The following is an 18,647-nucleotide window of genomic DNA, read 5'->3' as shown; positions in this document are numbered from 1 at the left end:
GGCAAAAGAGAAGCTAATGAGGAGCCTTCACATGCTGGGATTGCTGTGTCATTCACTCACTCTTACCTTTATTCACCTCTGTTTTGTTCGGACTTTAGAAAAAGACCAAAGAAACAACCCTTGGAATCTGGACAAGGGACCTCAGGAATTTAACTTAATATTATATGTCATGAGTCCCTAGCCCTTTGGAAACTAAAAAGAATTAACGACGTATTAAGTCAAGTAGCCTTCTGGACGCAGAGACGGCACTTTGGTTTTGGTACACCAGTCTTGTGATTCCAATCCTTAATTAAACCACCGCTACTTTGATGGTGGCACCACATCCACAAGCATGGTTCTTAGTTCCTCCAGATATTGAAGCAATGTATAAAAAGCTATTGAGACCTAGTTATCATTTAATATTAGACAAAATGATTACACTAGCCATGATTCAAAATAGAGCCAAAGTTTTGATGCAAGTTCTAAAAGGGCTTTGAGCCTCTTATATGCAAGAGATTGCCATCTCCTTGAAACAAAGGAAAGATGAACAAGTTTTGCTGTCTCTTGCTCTCCTCACTCTCCCTCTTCTCCACCATGGTCTTCTCTTGGCAAGACCGAAAGCCCTACCAACCTGACTACTTAGAAGGCTCCTCCCAGCTGGTGAACCTTGCATACCACATGGGCCCCGTGCTCTCCTCCTCCCCCACCAACCTCTACACCATTTGGTATGGCCGTTGGGATCCACACAAGAAGCCATCATCAAAGACTTCCTCCTCTCCCTCTCCTCCCCTTCTCCTTCGCCTTCCGTCGCCGACTGGTGGCGCACCGTCCGCCTCTATACCGACCAAACTGGATCCAACATAACCGGCACCTTCGTGCTCGCCGGGGAGCACCGGGACTCCGAGTACTCGCACGGCACGACGCTCTCCCGGTGGCTATCCAATCCGTCATCAAGTCCGCGGTCGCTGCATATCCTCAGCCATTGCCACTGGACGCCTATAATGGTCTGTACTTGGTACTGACGTCGCCGGACGTCCGAGTGGAGGACTTTTGCAGGGAAGTGTGTGGCTTCCACTACTTCACCTTTCCGGCGATCGTCGGAGTGACGGTCCCGTACGCATGGGTTGGCCACAGTGGGTCTCAGTGTCCTGGAATGTGTGCGTACCCTTTCGCATCGCCGGATTACGTCGGAGGAGCGGGGAACAACGCCAGCGGCCGCAGCATGGAAGTGTTCAGAGCACCGAACGGTGACGTCGGGGCCGATGGCATGGTGAGCGTGATCGGGCATGAGCTGGCAGAGATGTCGAGCAACCCGCTGATCAATGCATGGTACGCCGGCGGTGATCCGACCGCCCCAACGGAGATCGCCGACCTGTGCATCGGGGTTTATGGGACAGGAGGTGGTGGGGGGTACGTGGGGAGTGTGTATAAGAGTTCGGAGGGGGAGGGCTACAATTGAATGGTGTGAAGGGGAGGAGGTTCTTAGTCCAGTGGGTGTGGGATCCTGTTAGGAAGAGTTGCTTTGGGCCTAATGCAATCCACTGAGGAGTTTATTTTGGGTGGTTTCTTATCTTGATCCAGCTTCGGGGATGGAGAAGGACAGCTGTTTTCGTTTTTATTCCTTGTTCTTTCTATAGTATTAATTTGAGAGAATTTTGTGTATTTGGTTTGTGTCTTTCAGTAATTTGAGCAATTTCGGAGACCTCCACGGATTGTGTCTGGTTATATTTCCCAGAAAATATGATGTTTTAGGATAAATCATTAATTAAAAAATATATATATCAAGAGCGCAGCGCTGCTTTGCTTTCTTTGGTTTTTTTAAGAGAAATCACGCGGCCTTCATCCGATGGTTGTTTTAGCCAAATCACACAGCGTGGCCCAAATCAAAAATATCACGATATTAAATTTTTCTGGAAAACAAGGCTTATTAGATATCTGTTTATTTGAAGAGGACTCCAACGGCTTAAAAATTACGCGAATTCGAGACCTGATGGGAGACGGGATCTTTTTAAATTATCAAAACTACAACTTTGCCATTTTCTCGTTTTTTCGCCAATTTGTTTAGAGCAAAACTTCTTCAGCATTAGGCTGCTCAAGAGGCCTAGAATTTATAATGCAATCTTTGTACTTATATCTATATCAGTTGATAAAGTTTTTTGGAGTGTTTTTTTTTAAGAACTATAACAAGCGAATGCTGGAATTTATCCAATTAAGCCACAGGGATGTGCCTCATGCTAATATGTTCAGAATTTGTTTTAGTTATTTGAATTTGATTTGAACTCCAATTCAAGATAAATCTAGATACTGATAGGATATATTCTATGGTGGTTGTGATAAAGTCAAATTCTTATGTTAAGTTGATTTGAATTTCGATTCAAGATAAATCTAGATTTCGTAATGGGATATATTTTATGGTAGTTGTGATAAAGTCAAATTATACATGACCATACTCTCCATAACTGACTCTAATACTGTTTCTGATAGATGAGACATGTTATAAAAGGATACTCCATATAAATTTATTTTTCAATACATTTGAGACTAATTGTAAGGTCCTCTATATTGAAATTAGATTTAGAAAATCAAAGTACTGCTTGTAGGTGACGAAGAGCACATCCGATTTTTTTTCTTATTTTTGCAATCAGGTTTCAAGAATCACACAGTTGGTTTCAGAAATCACATCGGTATCAATAGTTTCTTTTTATGTAAGTTTCATTATCACTATCACTCATTATTCTGTCCTTTCAATATTTTTTGGAATGTTTCACTTTCATATCAATCAAGGTAGATATTGTGTATCTCAACTAAGATCCAATAGAAGCCAACAAACTATTTTTGCAAGCATTAGTGTATTTTTTCAGAAGTGAATTTTATTGATGACACATCATTAAATACGATCTTTATTCTCTTTCTATTCAATATTATTAATTTTGTCAATGAACTTCATCGTTTTCTTTCTTGACAATAGTAGCTCAAAACGAGGATAGGATTTGTATGATAGAGATAAAATCAAGAGATTATTTTTCATCAAAAAAATAGATTCAATTTTTTGACCAAGAGTCTTGCTTAAATATAATGCGGAGAGATTTTAGGTGGAGAAAGATTTACAAGAGAGATGAGTTGTCAAAACCCAAATTAGAATAGATGCTAAGCTGTTGGGTTTTGCTTAAAGAGAGACTAGAGATGGCTTGAGAGAGATTTACTTGGAGCTTGAGATCAAGAGAAATATATAGAGATCAAAAAGAGATGAGTTTCCTTATTAGACTAGTTGCCGAATAGAATTGAACTTGTTAAAAAATTAGGAAATCTGAGGTTTCAAATCTTCTCTAATTTGAAAGAAAAATAGAGGGCCCGAGCATGTTTGTCATATCATAAAATCAAGACACAAAGATATCTAATGGCTTAAATATTATCTAAAAAAAAGGGAGAAAACATGCAAAACAAATAGCCAATCATGATCGCCCCTTTCCTTCTCTTTTTTGTGATAGTTATGCTTGCCATTTGACACGTTTAAAGCAAAACCTCAATATGATAGTCTCTAGTTCCAAACCACCATGATAGAACTGGTACCTCAAGTGTAGCTTTAGTGTGTAAGGCTGTTGATAGGACGGAGTGATTAAGTGACCAATAAGGGCATAAACAACTTTGACAATAATGGCCTGCAGAATCTTGTACCAATGTATTTCAATTCTTGTTAAAATAAATAGAATGAACAAAAATAAGAAAAGAAGGATGGTTGCCATTAACAAGTACATTCACTTTTTCTTTCCTTTGAATCTAGGTTATTAGACATCCATATATCTCATTGTGTGACTCAACATATTTAATTGGATCCTTTTTTTCTTGTCCAAATTAGAGAAAATATCTAGACGGGCTCTCGCAGAGAAAATATAGACCTTCATGGGTGCCACGCGAGGTGAGATTTATTGAGAAATGCTTTTTTTTTTTCTTCCTTTATGAGTGATGATATTTTGAAGTTAAGTGACGGATGTATTGAAGAAAGGATAATAAAATGAATAAAAGATATTATTTAAATAGTTTGAACTCACCTTTTATAGTATAACGTGCATAAAGAATTAAATAATTAAAAAACATGAATAATTAAATAAATTAGAAAAAAAATTAAAAATAAAATAAAATAAAATATTAGACAAAAATGAAATATAAAACTATATATCCTAAAAATAATTTAATATTGAACATAAAGGATAAAATATTCATAAGCATCAAAACAAACAAGTCAATACATATAAACAAGATAGAACTAAAAATATAAAAAAGAAATTCATCATAGAACTAGGTCAATTTTTTTAAAAAAAAACTACCAATGCATCCCCAACTTATTTGTAATCTAGTTAGGAAATATAATTTGACCCATTTATTTGATATAAACCCATATCCACCAACTAGATACAAGTTTTAATCCATCATTCATATGAATGACTAAAAGTAAAGCAAAACAGAATATAAAAAGATCACAACAAAAAAAAATCACATTTAATTTCAAATATGTCATCATAATCCTAGTTAATTTAGAACCTAACTAAAAATAAAACTAAATAAAATACACACATCCCAAAATATTGTTTGCCCCATGTCCATCGCTCGATATAATATTTTTATTTTCTTTAAAAAATAGTAGACCGCACTACATTAAAAAAGTTAGAGAACTATCAATTACATTAGATTTCGGAGCTAGTTAGTTTTTCTTGAGGTCATTGGAGTGGCTCATTGAGTATGAGAGTAAAGTTCTATTTGGATGGAAATAATTTACATCAAGTCATTTTCTTAGATAAAAATTTTTAATTGATTTTTTTTTAATACTATATTTTTTTTGAAAAAATAAACTTTGGGCTATTTATTTAAATCATTTAAAAATTAGATGGTAAGGATTCTAGAGATTGAATTTCATAGGTCAAGTTAGGATTATCAAGAATCGAGTCTCCTAAAATATATTAGGTTAGGGTTAATAGGTGATGTAAAATACCCTATGGGTGGGGATGAGTTGAGATGTCTTAATCTAATTTCTTATTGAGTTGGATATGAATCAATATTTTGTACATTATTGATTTTACTTAATTCAACCTAAACCAACAGGGCTCAACCATCACCGCCCCAAAAAGTAGAATTCACCTAAATCTTTTTATTGAGGGTGGGTTCGTTCAAGTTAATAGAGCATGGACCAGATTTATTAACCCTTAAATGCAATCTAAGAGAAATGGTCTTGGTTTTTTTCCTTTCTGGCTGATCTTGTATTAACAAATTACAAGAGATCAACATATGTTAAATTAACATTTGTTCTAGAAAAAGTCCTTCCTAAATATCTGTTGGCTTTTCAAGAAAGAAACTTGGTAGAATGTATTTCATAATTATTTTATTTTTCAAGCGATTTGTCCTTTGCATACATAATTAGAAATAAATAATTTTTTGGCTCATCAACCATCCATAGAGAATTTCTTATCCAAAAAAATTATTCATAGAAAATAATAAGAGAAAATCCAGGAACAAATAAAATTAGTTGCTAAGAAGGTGAAAAAAAAAAAAATTTATGAAGAAAAAATCTTTTCTTCTCTATTAGGATCCATCCATTTGGTTGGGATATATTAAAATACGGATTAATATGATAATACTTGAAATTTATTTATCAAAAAAAATAATTATAAAAAAAATAATTTTTACTATGTTTGATGGGTGAAAAAATTATTCAGTAAAATAATACTGAAAAAAAATTAATATGTTGGTTGGAACTTTGGATATAAATTTATATAAAAATATGATCAAATTTATAAATATATTCTTCAATATAAAATAATTTTGTAATATCAAGATAGTATTGCCATCTTCAATTAGTTTTTATATAATGACTATAATTACGTAGTTCTTTACATAATATAATTTTTATAAATTTTTTTATTAAATAAATTTAAAAAATATCGAAACAAATTTAATGATTATATATATATAAATAATTTTATTAAAAATATTTTTGTCAAAAATAAATTATCATCATTTAAAAATTTATTAAATATTTTATTAAATATCAATTTATTTATAATATTTATTTTATTTTTTTTAAAATAAATATAAAATCTATCAATTTTTTTTATCATTTTTTATTTTTTATTTTATTTTTTATATCAAACATCATGCGTTTTAATGAAAAGATAATAAGCATTGTCCCGAGAAAAATCAACAAAATCGATCAGACGGTCAACACGTTTTCACCTACTCTTAAAGTTGCTCGGAATCCGTAGGAACTGTTACCGTTCTCTAGACGGAGTTGGCACCCTCGCCGATCCCCTTCGAAAACTTCTCGGCGAGTCGGAGAGGAAGGCGAAGCATATTACTTCACTCTCGTCAGATCTAGGGCTTCTAATCTCTCTTCCCTCCAACTCCGCTAATGGCCTCATCCCACGTAGTTGGCACCCTCCCCGATCTCCTTCAAGAACTTCTCTGCGAGTCGAAGAGAAAGGCGAAGCTCATTACTTTGCTCTCCTCTACCCTAGGGTTTCCAATCTCTCCCCCTCCAGCTCCGCTAATGGTTTCCTCCCCTTCTTTGTTGCTTTCTCTCAATTCGAAAAAAGGCCGAAGAAATTCAATCGATTCCGCGGCTCAAATTCGTTAAGAAGGCCTCAAGAACCGGTGGGAAGAGGATAGGCCGGCAACTAGGTACCCTTGATGAATTCCTAGTAAAGAGAACACCCATCCGTGTTGTTCCTTCAAAAGTGTCCTGCATTTGATATTTGTCACCAAAAATATGTCTTTCTTGGTTTTGAGGAAACTATTCTTGGGCCTGGATTGGGATTCGCTAACAGCGGCTGAAATCTCGGGCCTCCAAATCCGCCGCAGTTAATCTCGGGATTCTTTTCCTATTCAAGATTGAATTACAGCTGTAATACTATATTTAATAGCAATGTTGTTTTTGTTTAGGACTCTTATAGGGTTGTTTCTTATACTTGGACTCAATGAGTGACCTGCCTTAATAGGCTTTCTCTTGGGTTTTTAATTGAGACTTGGATTGATTCTTTTTCTTCTTCTTGTCTTGGTTTTTTTTATCCCTTGTTTTTTTCCCCCTTTCTTCCTCCTTTCAAGTTCCAACTGTTTCACTTTTTACCCTTTTTTCATGAACAACAGAAAGTCTCACTTAGGTTCCAAATTCTCAACAATGGTAAACATTATTTAATGTTTTTGCTATTCTTACATCAATTTTTATGTTTTTGACTTCTGTTTGTAGTGTTCTTAAGTGTACTTCCTACTTGCATTATTTTCCCTCTCATTTGTCCAAGTTGCTGATTTGTTTCTTCAAAACTCATTATTGTGGATTTATGTTTAATCAGTAGAGGTTAAATTTGACTGCCTTTTTGCTGTTTCTTTTTGTGAATCTAGGCTTGTGTTATCGTTGGGAGAGGTAAAATTGAGGAAGATTTTCTGTGCTAGGTGTGTACTTGGTGCATATTCTGATGTCCTAAAAGCATTGCAGTAGATAGCAGAGATCCTAAGAAGCATATTTATTAAGGAGGATATGAATGTGGATTATGTGCTTGAAGTTTCACAAATTATCATAGTAATAAAACTGTAAGTTCAATTACCATATCATCTATAGAGTGATCCTTTTCCTTGCTTGCTTTTCGGCAAGCTTACCCTACGAATTCGTAACAAATCACTTTAGATTATAAAGTGGTTTAACCTCGTAAAAGTCGATCCTAAGGAAGTCAAATGCCCTAGATTTGAGAAGTACTTTGGGATTTTGGAAGTTCAAGAAGTGCTTGCTATATTATAAATGTTTTTATTTGGACACTATATGTTGAAATATGGAGCATTGTATATGCTTGTATGAAATGCTTCACTACTATTGTGCCCTCTTGATAAAAATATCTAAAGAAAAAACAAAAGAAAAGAAGAATTATGTTGCATAATCACATGCCGAGGTTGGTTGAACTATCCAATTTAATTGAAGCTCTCTCACCGGAGTAGAACTGGGGTGAACACCTATTTCTAATTTTTTTCAAGATTTTACACTTGTACATGCTTTCCAAGCACTTCTTCACTATAATTGATTTTGAGAGAGTTGTTTTGCTATACCTGCACCCCAACTTCTTTTACTTGCATTGACAAACTTATGGACCATAAACTACAAAATTGAGATGTTATTTTGTCACAAAACTAATGATTTAAATATTCTAATCGACCATGTGATTTGTATGAAATCCCAAAGTTGATATTGGTTCTTCTAGTTTTATTTCTTAGCAACTATCTTATACTTATTGTGCTACTCTAGCTTTAGAAGTTTATTTTTGTACAGGTACATGTTTTGCTGTACCGCTAACTAATTGTATTAATCATAATTATTTTCATAATTTAGTTTTGGATCAACAAGATTGCATATGTAGTTTAACTATTTGTTGAATCTAAGGTTTTAAATCCCATGGGATGGAATTGTTCTGGTTTCTCCAAGGAATGGGACAGCCGCTGTCCTGCCCCATCCTAATGACGGTGTTGGTCATGCGTCCTAATGATGTCCTTTACCTTTCTCCCTTTCTTCTTTTCTTTCTTTCTCTCCTTCATTCATTCTTTCTTTTTCTTCTTTCTGTTTTTCTTTTCTTTTACCCTACTTTCCTTTCCTTTTGCTGTCTTGTATCCCTTTCTTTATTTTTTGCCCTTTTTCTTCATTTTTTCTTCCTTCTTTCCTTCTATTCTCCTTTCCTTTCTTTCCTCTCTTTTTCTTCTTCTTCTTCTTTTCTTTCATTTTTTCCTTTTCTTTGACTTTCTTTCTTTCTTTCCTCTTTCTTTTTCTCACCCATGTGGATGGGCTTTGGAGTCCCGATCCTGTCTTAGTCCCCTTTCTCATAGGATTTGTTTGGTTCGTGGGAAGAATTTTTCTTCTCAGAAAGTAACTTTCTAGGAAGTTACTTTCTGAGAATAGAATTTTGACATGTTTGGTTGATCATGAAAAAGTGACTTATTGTAGAGTAGCTTATATTTGGTTGAGCACTCATTTTCTTGAAAAAATTATGTAAAATACCTATGATACCCTTAGTAAATATAAGACCATACCTTTTTGCTCCTAAATTTTATATAAATATAAATATTATATTAATATAATAAATTTATTAATATAGATATAAATATATTAAATATAATATAATATTAATATATTAATATAAATATTATATTAATATTAAAAATTATATTAGTGTAAATATTAAAATATAATAATATTAAAATATTAATATTATATTTATATAAATATTAAGATAATATTAATATAATATTATATCACTATTCAGTATTTCATCCTAACCATCCATTGATATTTTGTAAAATGTTAGCTGTGGATCTTAAAAGGATATTTTGGAAACGAAAAAAGTACTATCACTTTCCATCCTATGGGAAGTGCCAAAATCCACCTCCTCTATGGATTTTCACTTCTCATGAAATGTGAGAAGTGACTTCCTATGGGAAGAGCTTTTTCTACTCTTTCTTTTCTTAAAACTCCAACCAAACAAGATGCTTTATCTCCATTTTTCAAGAACTGCCTCTTTCCCCCTCCACTTTCCATCAACCAAACGAGTCCATAGGAACCGGATGGGATGGCTAAGATCCCCTCTCACATTGGGACTTAAAAATATTGGTTGAATCTTTCTACTTTTGAAACATAAACATTGCATTAATAAGCAAAACATTGAGCATACCGGCCCTAAGTTGGTATATGAGGGGTTGGTATGCCTAAGTCTAACTGGCCTTGAATCACTCGTACAGCCCTATGGACACTCCTTTTTTCAGGCTTTTAAAAGTGTTGACACTTTTGGAAACTTGGACATGGCACCACACAACATGAAATAGTTGGTTCCACTTTAAAGTGTCCTATTTATGTTAGCAAAAACTATTTACACTTGGAACTTTATTTTTGGAGAGTCATGCAAGAGACCAAGGTTGGCAATTTAGTCTGCCACATCAGGTACCCGATCTGACCATAATGGTGTGCGTTTTAATTGACCTGAAGCAGATTTGAGGCGAGTATCGGTAAAGGTAAAACCTGCTTCAAGCCTAAAACAGATGTATATGCTATTCACAAGTCCTCTCCTGAAGGCAAAAAAATGATTTGTATGTAAACAAAATGATTTTTGTAGCTTTACTTGATCTGATCCATCTAAGCTGCTTCATTTAACTCTACCTACCTCGTCCTACCCCGAGACTCTACCCGCCCTGCTTGGCCTTGAGGCATTTTTGGGACAAGAATGGTTAATTGCCATCCCTACAAGGGACTATTAATTTCAAGTGTTGGACACTTTAAGCAAAGTGTCCTTGTATTTGTAATATAAAGTTATCAAGGACATGTGAACATTTCAAACAAAGCATCCTTATGGTTTCAATATAAAGTAATCTTTGTTATGTAGACACTTCTAGAAAGTGTTCTTTTAATATGGAGTTATCTAGGTTATATGGGTAGTTTAAGTGTCATTATGTTTTGAATATAAGTTGATTATGGTCAATTATGAACTTCAATATCTCAACAAATCTTAAATAACCTTGAATTAACCTAACTAATTTAAACAACTCACAAACTCATGGCTATTCTGTTGATTTGCTTGTTAGATAATATATATCTCTTCTTCCTTTTTTGATATTCTCTTTTTTAGATGGGCATCAAAGCGCACACACGTGCACAACACACACACACACACACCATCACATATTTATCCCCTAGAATTTTGTAGGTTGTGTTCAATGGGGGTACTGGAACATGTCTAGTTGGTGTAGTCTTGTATTGAGGCCTATCAACCCTACATTAACACTATATAGTTCAATATGCCTTTTTTCTTTGCTCATTGGCACTAAGGTTTACCACTCCTGTATTGAGGATCGTATCATACTACCTGGCTATCAATATGGTATCGATCCTCAGGATTTGAATTCTTGCATAATATTGCATAAAACAATGTCCAATTTTTTACAATTGCTCTGCTATTAGTCTCAATTATAAGTACTAAGTTGTCTTGTATTTATAAAGGAATTCTATAATATGGACAAAACATATCAAAACCATGGAGCCTTGGCACAACTACTTGAGGTTGGCTTTTTGAATCCTCCTTCACCGAGTGTTCATGTTTGGGGCTGCTTTTTGATGTTAGTTCAACTAGATATGCCGAGCAATCACAAATATTGTCTTTGGATTCATTTCATAGTTTGACATGCTTTTAAGAACCAGTCGCCAAACTAATTCCTCCTTTTTCATCTAGGTTGGTACAAGTATTGGTGAAAGTTTCGTTACATGGATAACATCATGAATTCATATTTTACTACTGAGTGTATTCTTCTTGACAATCTTCATTGTTTTTTTGTTTGGTAAATTGAATCAAATTAGCTACTTATTTAGGAGTCATATCTAGCCAAAGTTGTGAATGTTCAACTCATGTGAAACGGTTGTCCCTAACTTTGTTAGTTTTTGATGCTAATCTTAGTTTTACTAGTTGTAATAACTATAAACAAATCTTACATATTTTTTATTCTGTACTAGTGTTATACTATTTATCCTGGGTCATGATTCTTTCCAAAGAATAAAGTTTCTGTATAATTGTCGCGAGATTTTTATTATGTTTTATTAGTGCTTGAATATCACATATTATTTGTCTACTTCACTTTTTCACTTCATGATTGTCCCTTAGCAGTAGGGATTTAGAAATTGGTAGGTCGGTATGGTACCATCTGTAGGGACCCATGTAGCTGTGTTTAGTCTAGGTAGCAATTTTTGACCTGACTAATTTAATTGACCTGAACTGACCTGTTGAGTCTTGGGTTAATTATGTGTTAGTCAATCCTGACCCACCGATGGGTTGGCTCTGGTTTAGGTCAGGGAGGGTATATGTTGTTATATATATATATATGTGGTGTGTGTGGTGTGTGTGCGTGCGTGTGTACACATATATCTACATATATGTATGTACACATGTATCTACATATATGTATGCACACACATATGTATGCATATATGTATGTATATATATATGTATATATATATATATGTACATATGTGTGCGTGTGTGTATGTGCGTGCGTGCGTGTATATGCATACATATATGAATGTGCGTGTGTGTGTGTGTGTGCATGTCTCTCTCTCTCTCTCTCTATATATATATATATATATATACATACATACATACATACATATATGAGTAGTGGAATTTGGGGTGAATGTGCACCATGGGATGCAATATTTGTTTAGAGATTTGTAATTCGTATTGTTATTTTATTTATTTTGTTATGTCATGTGATTTACTCCACAAACCATCAAAAAATAGCCTATCATACAATATGACGCCCCGGATTAGATGGGCTTGGGCCATGTAAAATGGGATAGTAGGTTTGTTGTAGGTTGAGTTTAGGTTGGGCATTCTTGACTTGTTGGTGGGTCGTGTTGGGCTTGGGTCAAGCCCTATGGGCCTTGATATATGATCTCAACTTGAGCAGAACCCAGCCCTACCCATAGATTGCCACCCTTAGTTTTGTCTAACATTATTATGCATTGGGAGGATATTTCATACTTATACAGGGCTAAAAAACCAAATAATGACTTCCAGTTAGTCTTTTTAGGTGGAATTATAGGTTGTTAAAAATGGTATCTGAGTGGACAGGCATATGGCCCATGTGGAGTTGGGAACACTGCAGCATCGACCCTTTTAGGATTGACCATGGGCCGATCATGGTGTTTGCTATTAGATCTGATTGGATTTGGGTGCAATCCAGTGAGGATGCTAAAGGGTCAATTTTGGGGGGGGGGTGTTATATGTGGCTCATGAGAGCATGTGTTTATTGCTGTATTAGTTGTACACTGGAGAGATCTTAGGAATTTATACAAGGCTAAAGAACCCATAACTCTTAACTAGCTTTTTTGGATGAGATCTTTGGTTGTTACACCATCGGTACTATACTGTTATATTGCGAATTTGGCATAGATATGAGTGCTGGGATGCCAAAACCATCAATGCCAATACGTCTTGGTCGTATTGATCAATAATGGTGCATACCAACAGTACTGTACTGACCATATGGTTAGTATTGATATTTTTTTGATTCTTTTTAGTACTACAAATTTGGAATATATTGCCGGTACTAATACCCCACCAATACCATATTGTTTTGTCAAAAAAGCATTATGGGTTTTCGCACTGGTATTTAAAACCTTGCTTACTGGTGCTTGCTTCATATTTTTTGATGGTTCCTGGTATTTTTCTTTGGTAAAAGATAGGTTGGAAATTTGGAATTTATCTATTAGTTTTATCATGTTGGACTTTGCTCATATTCCTATTGAGTATTATATTTAAAATTTTGGTCCAAAAACTCAGTTTTGGACCAAATGGGATCCAATCAACAGTTTTGGCAGTTTTAAAGGTTTTGTATCTAGCTGCAGTTGTAAATTAATAGAAGTATGCCAACAAAGATTAAGAATGTAAAGAAAAAAAAAGTCAAGGAAATAAACCATGCATCATTCTAAAATATAGCAAATTCTTTCTAACATATGTATGTAATGATTTTCAGTGGTTTGCATAAAAATTACAATTTTGAAAGATTATAATGTTAAAAGAATCATGTCTGAAGTGTAATATATCACATATAACAACTTTAATTTTTTTAGGGATACTAAACATTGGTTCAAACTTCAAATCTTGATTGTACTGTATCATATCGACTTGTATCATGTACTGCAATCAACTTGTATAGACATAGGAATATTGTGTGGTTCAGTGAATTGTGAGTAGATATAGGTGGCATACCACATCTCTTATTGTATTGGGACATGAACAGCGCAGGGGCATACTGCAAGATTTGAAACCTTGATCCTTACTTGGTCAGGCCTTGTGCTAAAATGCATCATGGAATATCCAAATCTATGATCTAGAACTTTTGTCATGCCTAGTGCTCATTTGGTGCATTAACATCAAGCTTCAAATACATAACCATAACCATCCAAGCTTTTTCCAACCGTTCGGAAATCGCTTTATGAATCATTTGCCAAGAAAACACCAAGTTTTTGACTTATTTGTAATTTTGTATAGGTACATCAAACTTTGCTAATCATCATAAATGATGGTCTTGATCCATCATATATTTTGAGGGCAATCTAACTCATGAGAACCTAGATGCTTGTGAGATTTCTTTTTTTGAATAACCAAAAAATCTAGATGCTTAAGTGGACAAGTGGTTGGCGTGGTATGCATATCATGTTGTATCACATTGATACTTGATCCAAACCAGCAAAAAAAAAAAAAGGATCCACATGCTAAATGTGCCACTTATTTTTTCAAGTTAACACAGTAATTTGAATCACTTTTTACAAATCTAATGAATGTACTTTGAACCAGTAAAAATAATTTCTAGCTAATGCATTTAAATTTTCAATATAGTGTAACAAATCATCCTAGATATCTGATTGTCATTGAAAATGTACATCATACTCTGTTCAGGTAATTTATATATGAAATGACATTGCACAACTATGATTATACATTAGGAACATAAATGAGCTTTAGCACTATTAGCAATAACTATGGGGGCAGGTGTCTCTTTGCATGTTAACATGCTGTCAGCATTCTATAAAATATGTTGGTTTTATGGGAAGCTCGTATACTTGGTAGTACCATGGGAATCTCACATGCTGCTGGTAGTATTAGAACTCACAATTATGTATCCTTGATTCTTTTCTTAGATTTCATTTTAAGACAAATGCTACTTTCATGTCTGATCCATATATTGAAATTTTCAAATCCTCAAATAAGCTAAAATAAAAAGGGTCATCTTAGACCTTTTTCATATGGTAAGTTAGTGACAATATTTTAGCATGACTGGCTACATGTTTGGATTGGGAAACTGAGATATAGGTCCACACTGCTACCTATTGACACTTACAATGTGCATCGAAGCTATATATGTGGGCACAAGCCAATATGCAGCAATAAACTCTGGCATGGATGATGCAAATATATGTACTATTCTGTACCTTGTTGACAAACTGTGTTGTGAATGTAATGACAATTATGTTTGAATGAGATTTTAGTTGTTTGAACTAAGTGCTTATGCATGTATATCTATTTATATAAAAATATGAATCCTGATCTGTTGTCATACCTACATTTTGATGAACAGCTGTACTATGTCAAAAAATATGTAGCATAGCTTCCTTTTAACCTCTAAATGTGCTAAGATGGGAATTTACTTTAAACATGCCCATTCACAAAGTTTTAGAAATATTTACTTATCAGAATATTTGGAAGGTTATTATGTTTAGTGAAAGTGAGCTGTGTTGAAAGTTGAAGCAGTTTCTCAAGATGTAATCAACTGGGTTTTGGTTGCTACTAATTTGTTTTATCAGTAGCAAAGGCATGAAGAACTTCTAGGGCTATAAAGGCGAATATGTTATTCTATCAATCTTGGCCTTAATGTTCCAAGAGATAAGAAAAAATTATCATCAGTGAGGAGTATTATTTCAAGATTCACTACATCAAGCTATATAAATATTATTTTAGGATAATTTTGTTCATATACTGGACTTATGTGGTGCCTTCTCAGGCTTGAGACCAAAAGAGTTTTGATGTTTCATTTAATAGTTGTGCCATTTTTCTTTCCGAGGCTGTTGTATTGACTGTTGACTTTGCTCAAATTGAATAGCTAGTCTCTAAATTCTCTGAAATGATATTGTTTTCTTAGCAATGTGCCATGTTTTGGCAAATAATTATTGCACACAGATTTGCTTCATTTCTGAATTTCGATCTTCATATTGTTTTTCCCTTTGTTTGATTTTGTTGTTTTTTGGTTTTCAGACTATGGACATGCACTTTCCAGACATGTGCATTGATAAGGAAACTGCAGTAGAATATGTGAAAGATAATAAACCTCATGTAGCATCAACTGTTGTTCAAGAGAAAGAATACTATACTATTGCATATGATGAATCAACTCCTGCAAATTGCAATCTAATAGAAAGATTTGATGAAAAAGGAACCCCAGATATTGTAAATGGAGTCTCAAATAGATCAACAATGGCAAGCAAACAGAGTTTTTCTGCTAATATTAATGGTCTTGATCATACATCTGCTTTTACTGGTATTTCTGCACAACTGAGCCGGCAGTTCTGGAGTGCTGGTGATTATGAAGTCAGACAAGCTCATGGACTAGCATATCAAGGTATTTTACTTTCACCAGGCTATTACTCTACTGTTGTTTTCGCAGAGTATCTTGGTTGACATTTGCTAATAATATGAGTGCTTTTTTTTGTGCTTACAGATGGTCAAAATCATTTAAGTGTCCATCCCAAATTCCTCCATTCTAATGCTACTTCTCACAAGTGGGCTTTTGGTGGTATAGCTATTGTGACCTGAAAGTATGTTGATAGATGCTTATCTTGTTGCACCAATATTCACTGACAAAAATTTGTGTTGCTTTTTTTTTTTTTAAATCTCTTATTCCAGCTATAGCCGAGCTTCTTGATAATGCGGTCGATGAGGTAGATATCTACTTTTATTATTTTCACCAAAGATCTTTAACTTTATCTTCAACTTTTATTATTTTCGCCATAAGTTTCATATCATAGAATATTGAACTAAACATTGTACTTAGTTGGCATATGTGGTATAATCCATACCTGTCGTGTGAGTGCATGTGTGCATACACATGCACCTGCATGTGCATGATGGGTGCAAGTGCATGTATATGTACTCAGTTGGCATATGTGGTATAATCCATACCTGTTGTGTGAGTGCATGTGCACGTGTGTCAGTGCACTTGCATGTGCATGGTGGGTGCAGGTGCATGTATATGTGCATGGGTGTGCTGCACACGCATGCTTAGGTGTTGGTGCATGTGCTCATGCTTGTGTGATTGGGTGTGTGCATGTATGCAGGCCTTAATGTATGCCTGCATGGGCACATTTATGCATGCGCACATGTGTGTGTGCACGTGTGCATGTGTGTGCATGTCCATGTGTATTTTATCTGCCTGCACAAGGGTTGCTAAAATCAGTATAACTATTTCTTAGAACTCTGTATTACAATAATCTACTTAAATTTCTCTTATGTTGTTTCCATGGAATAGATACAAAATGGTGCTACCTTTGTCATTATAGATAAAATTGCAAATCCACGAAATGGAAATCCTGCTTTGCTGATTCAAGGTGCTTGTTTCTTTGCTTTGTCTTACCAAGAAAAATTTTAAATTACTTTTATGACTTTTATATCGTCAATCTTTTTTTTTTTTTTTAAATGTCTTAGATGAATTTTCCACATCTAATGGGTGGTTTTTTTTAAGACATAGATGAATTTTCCACATCTCATGGGTGTTTTTTTTTTAAGATGATGGAGGTGGGATGGATCCAGAATCCTTGCGGCATTGCATGAGCTTTGGCTTTTCTGATAAGCAACCATGTTCTTCAATTGGACAATGTATGGATCATTTTCCAATCATTTTACATGTTATCTTTATCATTATACTGGTTTGTAGTTATACTGATTGATCCAAATGTAGGCCAGATGGAAATGGTTTCAAGACTAGCACCATGCGACTTGGGGCAGACGTTATTGTTTTTACCCGCTGCAAGCATGAAAGGTCATAATTCAGAACCTTAAGGCTCATTCTACTAAATTTTATATCTGGACTATTTTCAAGGCACAAATTTGTTAGCCTTCAGACAAAGGGTCTGATATGATATCATTATACTATTGATATATTGAGACCTTGGTACTAATATAATTTCTAAGTAATATATATTTAACTTAAGAATCTCAAATCTCTACAAACCCAATCTCAGAAAATCTAAAATCTTCTTTTATAACTTTTAAGAGATGATCAATTCACAATAATGTATTTGAGAAAGATAAAATGTGCTTTGGAGAAACTGTCTTCCTTGGTGCATCTCTTTCATCCAAGATATGTCATTCAACTGCCGGTGCACAAAAAGGTATGCTAGCAACTTTTTAGATAGTCTTGTGAGGTTATTAGTAAGATGCAAGTGTGCATGGCTATGTTTTGTCTCTGCTTGCTGATATGCATACCAAACTAGTTTAAACATACATACTAATATGTCAGGTCAGGGTTTTGCATCCTCTTGTCTGTCCCAATCATGCTTGTTAGTATTTGAGAAGGTTCGAAACTATCTGATAGTACAAACAGTTTGTGTAGAACAGCAACAGTGTGCTGTTATGTGTAAGAGACAGTTTCATGTCCCTCCACAGCTTCTAAAATGAATTTTGAGATTATTTATGCTGCAGTTTTGTAAAAATATTGTCTAATGTTAGCTTATATGACAAACAATTGAGATTATGGAATATTCATAATAAACAGCAATGAACATAGACATTTAGGATGATTTGCAATCCTCAAATTGCATTTTTTTTTTCCCCATAAATATGTTGTATCCTTAAAATATTTCTATACACCATCATAGAGTGGTTAATATTAGTCCATGTTAAAATAAAAAAGAAAGCAGTGTATCTTAGCATGTAAGTTGCAATTTTTTATAAACCATTGTACCTTTTGCACCTATGTTGGCTGAGTGTCAACATGATACATCACTACATTGTAGTATGTTGGCCCTGACAGCTGAGAGCACAGTCTGCATTACTTTAGTCCTTGCCTTCAACAAAAATGAGCTGTTCAAACAAGGCATAAATCCAAGAACA

The 18,647-nt window shown here is 34.4% G+C and overlaps 2 protein-coding genes across 6 annotated transcripts in view; both read left to right on the top strand.

Moving 5' to 3' along the window:
- The first annotated feature begins 32 nt into the window (after nt 1–32).
- LOC105056219 (protein EXORDIUM-like 7) lies at nt 33–1,761 on the top strand. Its single transcript, XM_010938342.4, is given in 4 exon segments — nt 33–721; nt 724–909; nt 912–1,433; nt 1,436–1,761. Coding segments are annotated over 4 exon segments (996 nt in total). The 5' UTR covers nt 33–522; the 3' UTR covers nt 1,525–1,761.
- A 4,462-nt stretch (nt 1,762–6,223) lies between these two features.
- LOC105056203 (protein MICRORCHIDIA 6) overlaps nt 6,224–18,647 on the top strand; it is a 28,746-nt gene continuing 16,322 nt past the window's right edge. The window contains exons 1-7 of one of the 5 annotated variants that reach the window (XM_019845863.3): nt 6,224–6,648; nt 15,795–16,158; nt 16,258–16,332; nt 16,443–16,477; nt 17,065–17,143; nt 17,322–17,411; nt 17,499–17,574. In XM_019845863.3, coding sequence (XP_019701422.2) covers nt 15,798–16,158; nt 16,258–16,332; nt 16,443–16,477; nt 17,065–17,143; nt 17,322–17,411; nt 17,499–17,574 — 716 coding nt within the window. In that variant the 5' untranslated portion in view covers nt 6,224–6,648; nt 15,795–15,797. Of the gene's footprint in view, nt 7,148–12,159; nt 16,159–16,257; nt 16,333–16,442; nt 16,478–17,064; nt 17,144–17,321; nt 17,412–17,498; nt 17,575–18,647 lie in introns of those variants that run through there. The other 4 variants (XM_073252009.1, XM_010938319.4, XM_073252007.1 and 1 more) reach the window with 4 other exon arrangements.

Source organism: Elaeis guineensis, chromosome 2 (genome assembly GCF_000442705.2).
Source record: "Elaeis guineensis isolate ETL-2024a chromosome 2, EG11, whole genome shotgun sequence".
NCBI classification, from domain to species: Eukaryota; Viridiplantae; Streptophyta; class Magnoliopsida; order Arecales; family Arecaceae; genus Elaeis; species Elaeis guineensis.
Note: the sequence above shows the minus strand (reverse complement) of the source record. Positions and strands in the feature narration are given on the sequence as shown.